Source organism: Netta rufina, assembly GCF_964035555.1.
Source record: "Netta rufina genome assembly, chromosome: 5".
NCBI classification, from domain to species: domain Eukaryota; kingdom Metazoa; phylum Chordata; class Aves; order Anseriformes; family Anatidae; genus Netta; species Netta rufina.
The window spans coordinates 10,682,063-10,696,822 of NC_140128.1; the positions used below are offsets into that span (position 1 = coordinate 10,682,063).

General features: G+C 36.0%; 1 protein-coding gene across 1 annotated transcript in view; it reads right to left on the minus strand.

The window, feature by feature from the left end:
* NELL1 (neural EGFL like 1) overlaps nucleotides 1-14,760 on the minus strand; it is a gene marked incomplete at both ends in the record, with an annotated part of 286,983 nt that overhangs the window by 97,758 nt on the left and 174,465 nt on the right. Inside the window, one exon of the mRNA XM_084287507.1 lies at nucleotides 8,468-8,590. Within this exon, the coding sequence (XP_084143633.1) occupies nucleotides 8,468-8,590 (123 nt within the window). The remainder of the gene's footprint in view (nucleotides 1-8,467; nucleotides 8,591-14,760) is intronic.

Here is a 14,760-nt window from a genome sequence, read left to right on the forward strand (position 1 = left end):
CATTCTTCTTGTAGTTCATGTACTGAATTCACCCAATAATTCATTTTGATGATACGATCTTCAAAACACCACTTCTATTTTTATTTTTTAGTAGGTTCTGGAATAGATTCTTTTTCACTGCAACATTTCTTTCAGGTACCATTCGCAGTGTACTGTTTAAGCTTGTCATTAGTCTTGTGCTTAGCATATGCTCACTTAGCATAGCCACATTTATTATTTTTATCGGTGAACACTTTAGATAAGAACTCTATACACACACAGGGGTGCCTCAACTTTTCAGCATGTTGCAGAGGCTAAAATACCAGCACCACTGTGAAACAGTTGCAAACTGAAGAATCGTTTCAGATAGAAATATGCAAATTATCCCATCAGACAGCCTACATAGCTTCCAGATTTGCCATTTCCAGTGCTAAACAAATAAATGCAACCTCCGGAACTAGTAGGCCAACCAGCGTAACTCATGCAAACAAAGAAAGCAAAATCTACACGTATGGCCATGCAAGTTCTCCTGACTCTAAGACACCGTTTTCAGAAACATGATCAAATAAGCCATTTGTTATCAAGTTTTTCCTGCACTATCTACCAGAAGCTGCATTGCAGAAAAAAAAATAATCCTTTTATTTCTTAAAATAAGTTAAAGGTAGTTTGGGTGCTGCATTTTTAGTTTAAGTTTGTTTTGGGGGTGTAGGTTCCTTTGTTTGGAGACTCCCCCTTGTCCCTATCCCTGACTTGGATTCAGAGAATGCATTCAAAAAAGACTGAGTACCTCCTTTCAGGACTTCATCCCTTTCACCTATTGATGGCCTATACCGTGCACTGAATGAGTAAGAAGGTCAGAGAAAAAAAACTAACTGTGATTTTGTCAGTAAAGACTATATTACTGCAGTGGATATGAGTGACTTAAGATTAAATAGGTGACCTAAATATTAAATATCTCCCAAATTTTAACATGATTGACCTTGCAGTCTCAACATTTCCTTTGGTTTGATTCCTTGGGTATTTTTAGAATACTTTCAGTAGTTCTGCTGGAAAAAACACAGGCTGGTAGTTTGCAAACAGAGTTTGAAAACTGGATCAGGTACTGCCTGCATTTGTCACATTTGACAAATCACAGTGTTTTTACCTTAGTTTACTGTAGGGTGGGAAAATCAGCAAAATAGGAGGCTGAAAGTTTTCTGTCCGTAGTCTGTTCCTCTGCTATGGTAAGGAACAGATCCCTTTGAAAATCTCGGTAACCCTTTTGTGCAACTGAAAATGTATAAATAAATGAATTATACCATCTTTATCTAAAAGCCATTGTTCTATGAATAATCTTGGTGAGAACAAAAACAGTAAATCAATCCTGTTGTTTCAGAGGGCCTCCTAGCCCAGCATCCTCTCTCTATGTTCCCATAATGAATGCCAAGGGAAAGAACATGGCAAAGATATATGGTGACACTTCAAGGAGTCCCCATGACATTCCTCAAACCTAAGACTGAGCACCCACCAATTGGGATTCTCATCTGTTATGAGATGTGATGCAGCTTTTTCAATCCTCCCAAGCTCCTAACCATTCTGTGATCAAGGGTTCTGCAATTTGATTATATGTTCTGTGAAAAAGTACTTCCTTTCCCATTGGTGCGGCCATGCAGGTATTCCAGTGATGCCAAAACAAACCTGCAATGGTCTTACTTTACATTTGGGCAAGATATTTTTTTATTTTTTTTTTTAAATATAGCTTGGCTGTTTCCTACAGAGAATCCAAAGAATTTCATCTTTGTGGCATTCTTTTGCCTTTTCATGCTGAACTGCTGAGTCTAGAGGAACCACTGTTAACCAAAGCAGTAAGAGACAATTGGCAACCAAGTCAACAACAGATTCTCCATTTCCAGAATGTAAACCTAGGAACACTCACAAATGCTCGGGAGTAGGCCTACCGAGCCCTTTAGACTCACACAAGCAAACAAACCTGTAAGATCAACTTTTAAAATATTTCACATGTGATAACTACAGGATTTACTTCCTTTTATACAGATACAATACACAGATGCTACAGTTGGTCTGGACTGGACCACTTACTCAGCAAACACAAATCAGTATGACAGCCATTTTACATTAGTTGTAAATCTAGAGCAGGGAGACGATCTGTGACAGCAGAGAGATCAGGATCCAGATTCTAACAAGATGCATTAATCATGCTTTTTAAATTATCTATTTCCCTAACTGATGTGCATTCTAAATCATCTTGAACAATCTCCCACACAGAACAGGATCTCGTCAGCAGGAAATGTTCTGCCCTTGGAAAGGCTGTAAAATTTGACTGCATAATGGTGAATATGCTGAGCTTAACTCTTAATACAGAAATAATTACGCCCAAATTTCAAAATCTCACATGACTAAATCTAGATGATGATCTTTTAAGGACAAGAAAAAATATCCTAAACAATCTTAATTTCAAAACAACTGATTTAAATCGTTACAGTCCAAAAGCAAAGCAAAACCATTATAAGTGAAGTAGCTTTAAAAGTATGTGGCTAGTAATTTACAAAGGGTGTTTATATAACTTCAAAACCAATACACAAATGAGATGTTATGGATACGTTGGTTATCAATATATTGATAACTAACTAATCATGAACAAAATCACAAAGATTCCTACATTAAAATTTCAAATTTTCATTTTTTTTAGTACAGTGGATTTAGTTCAGTTCTGATAGTTTTAGAATGAATACTCCATAGGAATACAGACAGACATATACAGACCATATACAAGCTAAATAAACCTAAGAGGCAGTTAGTCACCTTGGAGTGATCAGATAAGCTTTTATATTAAAACATCAGCACATCAGACAGTCTCATTGCTGGCATTTGCTGATGTCAACATAAAAGAGACCAAAAAAAAAAAAAAAAAGCAGAGAACCCAAATAACCCATAAGGCTCATTTTTGTTTGTTTGTTTTGTTTTTGCTGTTGATGTTGGTTTTGACTTTTTTCTTCTTTCTCATACTATTCTTGACTATTTTTCATAAAAGATGATGAAAAGTTGTCTTTAGCCACCTGTTTACTACACCATCAACATACTACCTACACATTGGAAGGCATACATTTCTTTCACTTGCACGTATTTCAGGTTATTAAGCATATTTTAGGCTAAGAATTACATTACTAAAAAAGTACCTGCTTGGAAACAAAGGAGAAAGCTGCAACGAAAGATAGTTCTCAGACTGTCATTTGTTAAAAAAAGTAATATGACCATCTAATTACTGTTTGAGATTAAGACAGTGTGAAATAGGCCGACTTAATGAGTTACACCAGACAGAAGTAATTTTCAAGCCTCTGATGTACTCCAGTCACCAGTAAAATTTTTGAATATATTATGAATAAAGACTCCATACAATTATTCCCATTACCTTAAAACAAAACAAAAAAATCTATTCAAATCTGGTCACTTTTCCATACCAGCATCACAGCGAGTTTTTCACGAAGGAACTGATTAGTTCATCGGTGACAACCACACTCCAAAACACACCTTCCAAGGTACATATACAGGAAGAACTGCAGCACAATTAACACTAATTTGGACTTCCAAATTGAACTAGAATAACTGAGACATTTTCATTTTAAAATAATGACTTTATTTTTTAACTCTCTACTATACACTGAGTTGTAATCCCCTGACTGTTTCCTGAGAAATGCTGCAGGGGAACAGAACAGGAAAAATAAATCCTATTCCATACTCTGTCAGAAATTAACCATTCTACAACCTGAATACTAATTAGAATAAACACTGTTTTGACTTTTATATCACAACACCTGATGTCTCTCTTCCCAGGCATCAGTCATATCGCACGTGCTTTAAGGTTTATGACTAACTAAATCCACCCCATTTAATCATTCTAATAAATCTACATCTCAGTAAAAACCACTAAGGGAGATATTAGTAGCAGACCAAATACAGTCTGTTACACAGACAAAACAGGTAAAACACCAAAATAAAATGAAAAATACCCACTCTTGTTTGAGCACTAGACTTCTGGTTGTTCTGCATTAGTGAGACACATGAAAAAAGGTTTAACAAATTCAGCTTGTCTGTATTTCAGGAGAATGTCTAGTGTTTTACCAAGTATACTAAAAAAAAAAAAAAAAGGCCACTGCTATTTTTCTGTTTCTAGGTAAGTACCTCTACGAGCAGAACTTACTCTGAAACAAGATTTGAAACAAACTATCAAGAGCTAGGACAAGACTCATACAGTCCTTCTGGGTGTCTTTGTATAAAACAAGACGACAACTGATTGCAACAAGACATTGGTGGTGACTTGTACTTTGCACAACATCACTTCTACAGCATGTCATGCAAGGCTACCAAACACAACTGAAACTAGAACTTAAGAAGACAAAAAGCACAGAAAAATGTTCTCCTTACATACATTTTCCAAGCTTCAGGATTTAAACCCTGCCAAGATTTCACCCAGAAACACTGCAAGGATACACAGACCAAGAGCCTCTATAGTCTGTTATAAATCTGTGCATTCAACATCCCTGGCTCTTCAGCTACAGTCATAACATTGAGTTTTGCTCATTTTACATATGACAGAGTTTTACTTTCGCACCTAAACATTGTCTACAGCTGACATGTTACTCAGAAACCTCATTGTCTTAGTCTCTTCTTTCATCTAGACATTACCACTAATTTCCTACGTGGCCCATCCTGACAGACAACGCTATTGTATCGGGCAGCCATTTACCCCCTCCCATACACACCCCAATCCATTTGCTAATTTTTTTTTTTTGGATCACCTTTCCCTTCTGCCCTGATAAGTTAATTGCCTTTATACTGCACTATTAAGTCTTATCCTGAAGTTCAGTGACTTCTTCTAAATTGACTTCACCCTCATCCATGAATTCATTCACAGAATTCAAGTAAATAGGCATGGTGTGAGTTACCTACCCATGACTTCTATTCCCTTCATCAGTATTAGTTCTTTTGATTATTTTTTTTTCCAAAGTGTTCTTCATACAAAAAAAGCAGCTTAATAAATCTGTAAATTCAGAATACCTATTCTCCTCATTTTACCTTTGTCCTCTGCCTTTTGTGCTTTAATTTCTTCCAGCAAATGCTTCCTTATAATACTTTTTATTGTCTGTAGAAATATTGAGACAATTTATCTGATGCTGAGTCCTGTGCTCTGTCAAATTTGCTAACGGTGATGGCACAGCATTGAAATTGCCATTTCATCTCAACTCAGCTGCTTTTTTCCCCGCAGTCTATCCCCAAAATTTCAGTATCTTTCTGAGATGCTAAAGCCCACTTCTTTCACTGAAATTGGGAGCATACATGTATGTACACCCATAGGAAAAGTTTAGTTTTCCTCTGTTTCATACAATATTACTGTCTATGTTTTGGTACCTATGTATTTATAAAAATTTGTTTGTGTCCATTCTCACTTCTCTTCCCATGTCAGTGTCACTTAAACTATAGCTGTATCTATTTTAAAGCAGAAGAGCATTTGGTCTTACACTAGGCCCTTGTCTACTGCTTTTCCTCATGACAGTTTCCACATCTAGTTTGACACAATCCACTTCTTAATTACACAGACTAGTCTACCACTTTTACAGAAAAGCATAGAATTTCTTCCTCCTTTATTTTTGTACTCAAGAAAGGAGACAGCCCGATTCTACAGATTTTTTAAAATTATTTGCTTTCCTCTTCACTTCTTTTTTTTTGTTTTGTTTTTATTTCTAAATCCACAGCAATCATAATATTCACATTCAGATTATTTGTCATTTTTATTTCTTCATACTTTCCACAAAAATTGCAGATGTCATAAATTTGCCTGCCAGAGTAATTTCATTGTATTTACCAGTATTTCACCATGCAATTTCATTTAAATGTGCATACATTTTCTAAAACATAAATAGCAGTATTTTGTTTTCTTATAAAGATGTTATCAAAGTACTAGTCAGTGAAGTCAAAGAACAGCGTTATTCTGATTTCATAACGTCGTGAAGACTATGATATTAAATATATTGCACAATTGGGCACAAAAGCAAATCCTATTCTTGATCATAAAATCACTATTCTATTTACAGTGTTGCTGGACAATATTAATAAGATTTCTAATGGAACTACAGAGATATTACTTCAGTGGCAGTTGAAACAACCATTTTGTGCATGGAAATGTCTGTAATGTAAACCCTTACAGGTGGTTTAAGTAGAACATAGATGTTTATCAACTTCAGATGGTATTATATTAAATTTATCACCTTGGCTCATATCATTTAAAAAAAAAAAAATGTTGCTTGAAGATGAAGGCCAAGAATTACTAAAGGACAACATACACTCTTTATAGCTATCCTGCTATGTCCAGACCTCTTTCCTTGTGCTGAGTCTAGCACTTGTGTGAGGAAACCGATGTGACTGGTACTTGGTAATTTTTCTGTTGTTACTTCTTTTTTTAGCCAAATTTCACTTACAACATATCACCATTAAACCCAACAAAAGAGAGGCAGTACTGGTGTCCCTGGGGTTACCGTGGGTAGAATGGAAATGTTCCTTAGATTAGCTGCCCAAACTGTGAAAACCTCAAGTGACCACAGAACCACAGTCTGAGACACTCAGACCACTTCTTTAAGTGGAGTTTTACCATTTACTAAAACACAACAGCATTCTAATATTATCTGCTTAACAGTACTAACTATTCCAATGTAATGACAGATTATTCTCATCCCTAGTGAATATAATAATTAGACTGCAAGCCACTTTCCTATAATATCCAGTTTTCCCCTCAATTTATGCTTGCTAGTCAGAATGTAAGAACATACTGTTTCCTCTGTTTTTGTGTATAACTGTCTCAAAAAGGTAACTATAAGTACATTTGTTTGTGAAAAAAAAAAAAAAAGAAAAAAAAAAAAACCAAAAAAACTATGTATTTTAACCACAACTGAGAGTTCAACAAAATTTTGAGGATAAAGCTTTATTGCATTTTTCCAATGCAATTTCATTACTTCAACATTACTGGATTAATGACCATGAAGCAGGAGTTTTACTTCGAATTTTTGGCACATTAAACCCAATATCAGGTGTGCAAATGAAGAAAACCACTGTGAAAACGTGTTTTGTATGAACTAATTCAAACATCCCTGTTTCACAGAAGAATGATTAAAGGTTTATCTTGTTATATAATCCGCAGGGGGGAAAAAAAAAAAAAAAACACTAAAATATCACAGTTGAACACAGCCAGGCTGTTTACTCAGACTTTTCTGAAAACATTTGTGTATGGTGTAATTTGCATTTATTGTAATATAGTAAAAGGTAGTAAAATGAATTTCTCACAAGTATCATCCAAGGAGGTGATAGAACTGCAATACGGATGGAAGGTTTAACTTAGCCATCATTTTCATAACCTTTTTGTGATCTTCTTTAAATCATTGCAAATCATCTTACAGTTTTAAATAGAGTGACACTGTTGTGCAGATGGACAGTACCCAAAGACAGTCAAATCAAAAAGCAATCAGTAGATACTACTTTAACAGCTGACAGGCTAACCTTCTTGAAGACCTTTAGCTTGAAACAAGAATGATATGAATCTTAGTACTCCTTTAGGGGATTCCTTGGCCAATTCATAACATTCTAAAAATTGATATCTAGTGTCTTGTGCCTACAGACTAAGTACAGAATTTTCTCAATTTCATTAACTATCATCTCAAAAATTTAAAAGTTAGTTTTCCTGTAATTGCAGTTCTATTTAGAGTCAGAAATTATGCAGCACCAGACATGCCAAATTAATAAATAAATAGCTTTTCATGAGACGAGGTAATTCATAAATATAGAAGAAGTAGAACTCGTGAAGCACCTTCATGACACAGCCCTCTCTAAGCCAACCGGTCAATATATTCACTGCTCTGTCTTTATAAAAACATCACTGATTGTCCTTTTCCACAGAAACAAGCCCCCCAAAGTTCCTAAGTCAATGACCTACCACTTCACATAAAGCATAGCTGATGCTAGGTATTTCTTTTTTACATCACAGAGAAAACTTCAAAATAAACATTTAAAGGTAAGGTTCAAAAAAAATGTATTCTATTGTGAATAGTCAAAGCACAGCAATATTATATTAGGATATGAGTTGATTTAAAACAAATCTGATTAAATTTTCAAAGCTAAAGGTGATAGCACATACAATCTACAATTACCAAAGCAATGAACATAAATTTTAAGCTGAAAGATAGCAGCTCAAATGACAGTATTCAATGGCAGTAAATGGAAAGTCCTTTTCTCCTAGCATTCCAGAAATACTTCTTTTTTGCTCCAAAGTTCTGCACAAATCAATTCCCATCATCTCCATGCATACTTCAGTTGCCAGATGATAAATCAGACAGTGGATCATTGACAGAATCCAGCCATCACAAGTTACTGGAACGTAGGGGACTGTCAGAAAATATTAATAGAGTCTGCCACTTTTATGTTGTTTCTAGAGTAACAGGCTTACCTCGGCAGATGGTCCCATTCCCCACATATCCAGGTTTGCAGGTACAGCTGTGTCCCCTGACAGTGTTAGTACAGATTGCATTCTCATCACAGTTATGCTGTCCGCTGCTGCACTCATCGTGCTCTACAAGTGGAAAAAAAATATACGAGAGAGACAGTGAGCTTTTCAGTTTGATGATGTGGCATTTGAAAACCAAGTGGAATAACAAGGTTGGCACAATGGCTGAATGCTAGAAGTCTGGTCTGGGAGTCAGCTATGGCTCTGCTTCAATTACAAGACTCAGCACATGTATGATGATTATTTATGTTCAAAAACAGTAAAAAAGAATCAGCGAGGAGAATCAGCACAAACAGATTAGCACAAAAAAAATTATCATAGAAGAATATCTGTTGTGAAGACTAACTCATATATCACTGTCTGTCACTAAACAGAAATAAGCAAATACAAGGGAAGTGAACAAAGGAAATAGAACTCTATCAACACGCTCTTTATAGAAGGCACAGTTCAGTTGTCACGGCCACTAGCTCTAATGCAAGCTGAGCTGAACCTTTCTCTCATAATGCATAACAACAGTTAATATCTTTAGAGCACCATTCCTACCACTGGATCTCAACGAAACTTGCAGACCTATGGGCCATATTTCGCTTTCATCCAGCATCTCTAACTGCTGCCACTGAGCTTAATTTGCTGCAGCTCTTGCACTTTACTCTCCTGCTTTATTTTGTTGTGGTAAGGCAGCAGTTAGAGGTGGTGAGCTACCTGACCCTGAAGTTTCTCGCTTCTTCCTCCAATTACTGGGAGCTTCCCTTATGCAGTTGGATTGCAAAAAGAAAACCTGAATGTTTTACACCTCTGCGCTGGTGGATTTACAGTTTTGTTCAGCAGAATAAAGAGAATGCAGTGAAATTTCTTCAGGTCAAGCAAAGGGTTTCGACTATAAACCTAATCATAAACGTCAATGTGGAATCCTTCTTGGTAATCTTCATTTATGCCAGTGCAATCATCTGGCTAGCATCCTACTCAGAGGTAAATGGCATTTCTGCCTGGAACCAAAGATAAGCTTAAATATACTAGTAAATACGAGGTGCTCAAAGGATCACAGGCTAAATTTAGCCTTTTATAGACAAGAAAGAAGCAGTGCCTCTAAAACATGAGGAAAATACTCATTTTTACATACTCTGAATTAAACCCCTTTGGAAGAGCCCTTTCATTAACAGCAAGACCAAAGGCTTCTCCAGACTTACATTAATCTTTGCATTGCCCTCACTTTTCTGTATCACAGGATGACAGTCAATTTCAAGGTAAATCAAGACACATGTAGATTTGAATGGTAGATTCCAAGGAACGCTCGGAACCAAATAACCAAAGCATTATCAAAGAAACACCTTTGATAACTGTTTGCAGAACATATACCTGACATGCTTGCCTTTTTTTTTTTTTTTTTCCAAATCCATTTGACAGGTAAATGATATGGATTGCCATCATTTTCCTTTAAAGAGCATCAAAGCAGCATGTCGCTCACTCACTGTTTGCTTTTAGCAAGAAATTCTCATATGCACACAGTCATATGTGCCTGGATTTTGCTGATAAATTCAGGCGTACATTTATACTTGTTAGCTTGTGTTGATCCCTGGCTCTGCTCGGTCATTTACTTGAGCTCCTTTCTAATTTTCAGATGCCTCAGATACTCTGAGTTTTAGGCTTCTTCAGGGCTGTTTGTTCTCTCCTTCATCTTTTAAGAAACCCTACTCTAACCTGATTCTTGCCACTCCTGGTCTCATGGTGCTCAGACACAAGGATCAAGCTACCCTCCAAGGAAGTGCTTAGCAGGCAGTTGAAATTGAATGTTACTTTCTTTTAAAAGGCAGGCCTTCTCCATGCTCTCTTCCTCCTCTTACTGCTTTTACTAGTCATTGCCTTTAGATTTTGTGTGTTGGTACTCAAACTACAATGAGAGGGCCTTCATGATAAGCTCTTATATACAGAACATTTCTACTCAATTGCCAAAACTACTTGATTACCTTCTCAGCACTTCAAATGTAAACAAATGATTTCTCAGAGGTAGCATTTGTGTTTTGCCAAAATACAAAAGAGATTATAGTCTGTTGTCTTGTTCCAGGACTTTGACAGAGTAAACAATGCTGTTTACCACTCCTGCAGATGTACAGATGCTAGCAGTGTTAAAAGATTTAGCACCGACAAAGTTGCGTTCATACAGCAATGCCTAAAACAGAGGACAGTTTTTCTAGGCAGATATAAGTTTGAAGAGAGAGCAACAGAGTTAACCATGGGAATATGCTCTTCATCAGAGATCCTGATATTCTTAGCACAAAAAGGACTAAGAGACCTTCACCTGCATGAGGAATCCCAAGACTGTTTGGCTGCTATGATGGGAACTTTAAATGAAATTTTCCCTGGTGTAGGGATGTCTATAGATGACGTTACTCCAGTCCTAATAAGAATGAGAAAGCATTGATTTTCTGTCAACCTACAAAAATCTTTTTATTCCAAATGGAAAAATCTCTAAGATTCTGTCAGTAGAGAGTTATTTTTGGTTTTCTTCTCCCTCACAAGAGATCACCCTTTGGAACACCTGATATTCACATCGGCAAGTGAGGGAGGAAGGTGGACTTGTGTTTTGTTTCATCTTAAAGGAGATTATGACTGATTTGCAAAGAATATCACTTTCCAAAATCTCCCATTCAAGCGCTGATCAGAGAGAATGTGTTTTTCCTTTAACGTTACAGTTAAAACTACCTAAACAGATACCAAACATGGAAGGAAAAAATGCTGAAAAACAAATGGAAGGGAGTGACAAACAGTGCCATTTTAACAAAGGAGAGCTGAGACTAAAACTTCGAGTCATATCTTATTTTGACAATTTCACTTTTGGCTGAAAATAAGCAGCACAAGAAATGGGGCTCTAAAATTTCTTTTGTTTAGACATATATGTATTTATATATATATAAAAGCATGCTGCCATGGAATGACAGCTCAGGAATGAAACTGTCATCATAAATTTGACTAAATTCATCCATCTCCATGTGTCTTTTGTTACTATTATGTAACACAAGAGGAGATTATGATCAAAGACAAGAAGTATCGGCAGGCTTACTGAGAAGGTCACTGCAGTAGGATGCAGTTCCCAGGACCAACGCTCATTCCTTTGGATTATTAATACTGATTTCAAGAAATAGGTAGCATTTCAGAAGAATAGTTAAATTACAACACTATTCTTTGCTTACAGACAATTTAGTTCATTTACAACATCTCTGCAAACTGTCTTCAGTATTAGTATTTCTGTTACTGAAATATTCTGGTTATTTCCACCTATATTCTGTGCTTTGTCTGGGGTAAAGCCAGAGGATTATTTACTTTTTATGCCTCTATTTCCCTGCATTAAATGAAAATATTACAAGATCCTATACTTCTTTTTCTTGAAGTATTTCTCCTTCTTTTGAAATCCTCAAATGTTAAAGACCTTGCAGAAAATTAAAGAATATCAATCTTCTAGAGTAAAACAAACAAAAATCAAATACCAACTGCCGGTTCACCTTCTGCTTAATTTTATTTTCCTAGAAGCAGAAAGGGGTTATGAAAGCGCAAATTATCTCTGAAGCTTCAGATCCCATTCTTGACTCCTAACCACCAGGCTACAACCACAGCTAGCACACTACATATTTAAGCCTAGTATTTTATTTCTAGACCAAAACTTTGTAGAATTTCCAAACGGTTCCATGGACTTTTCTAAAATCCTCAACAGTCCTTATATTCAAAGTTTATATTTGAGCTAGGCCAGCTTGTGAAGCAACAAATAAGTTATTTTTTATTCTTTTTTTACGAAGAAGTCCATTTGCCTGCATAAGCACTTGAAAGATCACTGGTAAGAAATTAGTCACCTTCTTTACAATAATATCTCTGCCGCCTCTGTTGTATGACTGTATAATTATGGCATGTATCAAGTGTGGGTGCATTCTATGCATACATAAAGCAATGTGTCAGTTCTGGGGAACACCTTTAAAACAAATACTCTACAGAAAACTTCTATTTGAAAAAGTTGTAACTGGACAGTTAACAACAAAAAAAATACTTGTCTCAAAAAACTGAAATTGCATCAGCTCTGACAGCACTATGGATCTGGGGACACTGGTGTTTATACATCAGTATTGTTGCATGATGGTGAATGCACAGCTGTTAAAGATAAGCATTGTAGTTATCTCTGCTTTGTTCACAGGCAAACTAATAAAATAAGTTTATCTTGATGAATCGAATACCCAGGAGCTGTCTGACAGAATTTGTTTCAATATTACATGGTCTTACAAAGATAACAATCACATAAAAAGCGAAGTTAATTCACCAGAAAATAGTCTCAAGTAGACATTTAGTTGCATATCTTATTATGAAGCAGCAATGCATCCCACAAACTGCAGAAAACCTTATTCTATATACCAAGTTGGTGTGTATGCACACTGACATTAGGGAGCACATAATACCTCTTTTTTCCTGAAATGCCAGAGGGGAAACTTGTTCGAGTGCAATGGGAAAACGCACACCGCTTCCTGTGAAATTCTCAGTAACACAACTGAATGGGAAAATGCACAATTACCAGAGTGCCACAGAGAGCTGTGACTGCTCTGCATCCCCCTGTACTGGTGTTGCACATTCAAAGTAGACTGACCCTGCCCAAGCAAACAGCACACCAATATCCCCAACACCAGCAGCCAGCATTTTCTGTGCACTTACACAGAAGGCAAAAGCATGCAGCAGCAGACCACAAACACAACTGAACTCCACATCTGTGGACAAAGCATTCACTATAAAAGGTCAAACCTCCGCTAACAGCTACATTAGCTACACCTTAACCAACACCAGAATAATAAATCATGATGCATTTCAGCTGTGATGCCACTAGCTTAAATTTTAAACAAACCATCAACTTTCTTCAAAACACAGGTAACTATTAAGGCTAGTTGATTTAAAGCATCTGCAAGCTGTAGCATCTTGTGCTTTGGTGTAGCTCAGACAAGCATGCATTCCAGCTGCTGCACATTAATATGTAACCCTGTTGACAGCTGATCGCTTCAGTGTGAAGTATGAATAGGAATATTCCAACAAGGACAAAGAAGTCAGCAATTCTGTATTCCTGTCAAACATTCAATATCCCCATTTTTCTAGCCTAATCTTACTGAGGAATCACAAGATTACTTTTGTTTGGTGTTAGTTTAATATATATATATATATATACACACACACACACCTCAGTTCTGGGCTAAAATGAGCTGCAAGAATGCAGCAGGAAACACACCAGGGAGAGAGGGGTACCATGCAAATATTTTTGCTGCCTGAGGTACTGTGTCCTACACGAAGCCATCGAAACCATACTGCAAAATTGTTTGCAAGTAAAAAAACACTACATAAAAATAATTCAGAACACATGCAAATTAAAAAAAAAAGGGGGGGGATTTGTCATACAGTTATAAATACAGATGCACATACGTATAAATTTATAACTACACAGAGGTACATGTAAACACTATTTTTTCTCCATTTGCATGTACATGAAATTCAGTGCTTGTGAAAGGTTTGACAGCTCTGACAATTAGCATCAGAAGAATATGGTCGGTAATAAAAAAACGGCATATTGCTGTACTCTTGTAGTGTTTTTTTTTGTTTTTGTTTTTGTTTTTTTGTGGTAATATAAATATCCACATTTTTACTGAAAAAATATTTTCAATAATTTTTAATATTCATTTTACAAGAGAAAAATAGCCTTTACTTATGTACTGGGCATACATTTTTAAAAATGCATTCTTCAGGAGTACAACATAGTTTCTAGGATGTTTCTGCTTTTCCTTGCTGAAAGAAGCTTACCGGATTTGTATGGGCTCTGAAAGTAGAATCTACTTGGACTCTACTTTTTTTTTCTTTTTTTTTTTTTTTCTTCCAGTACATACTTGGAGAAAAAAAAATAAAATAAAATATTTAGGATGTTATTCTAGTTGTATAGAAATCAGAAACAGAAAAAATTCTAACAGAAAATTACAATGACCATTTGAAAATTTATACACATGGTAAAGCCAAGAACCTTTTAGAAAAGAGTTCTAAGTAACTGTAACATGGGGATAGCTGTCCCTTGCACAGTTCAAAAGCCCATAATGGTTTTCCAACTCATCATTTCTAAATGGTGTATTTGACACATGATTTACTTTTCAGAAAAAAAAATAGTGTTTATTTTTTTTTTAATAAGAATGTTCTTCTAAAAAGGACAGACACTTGAATGCAATTACGGAACA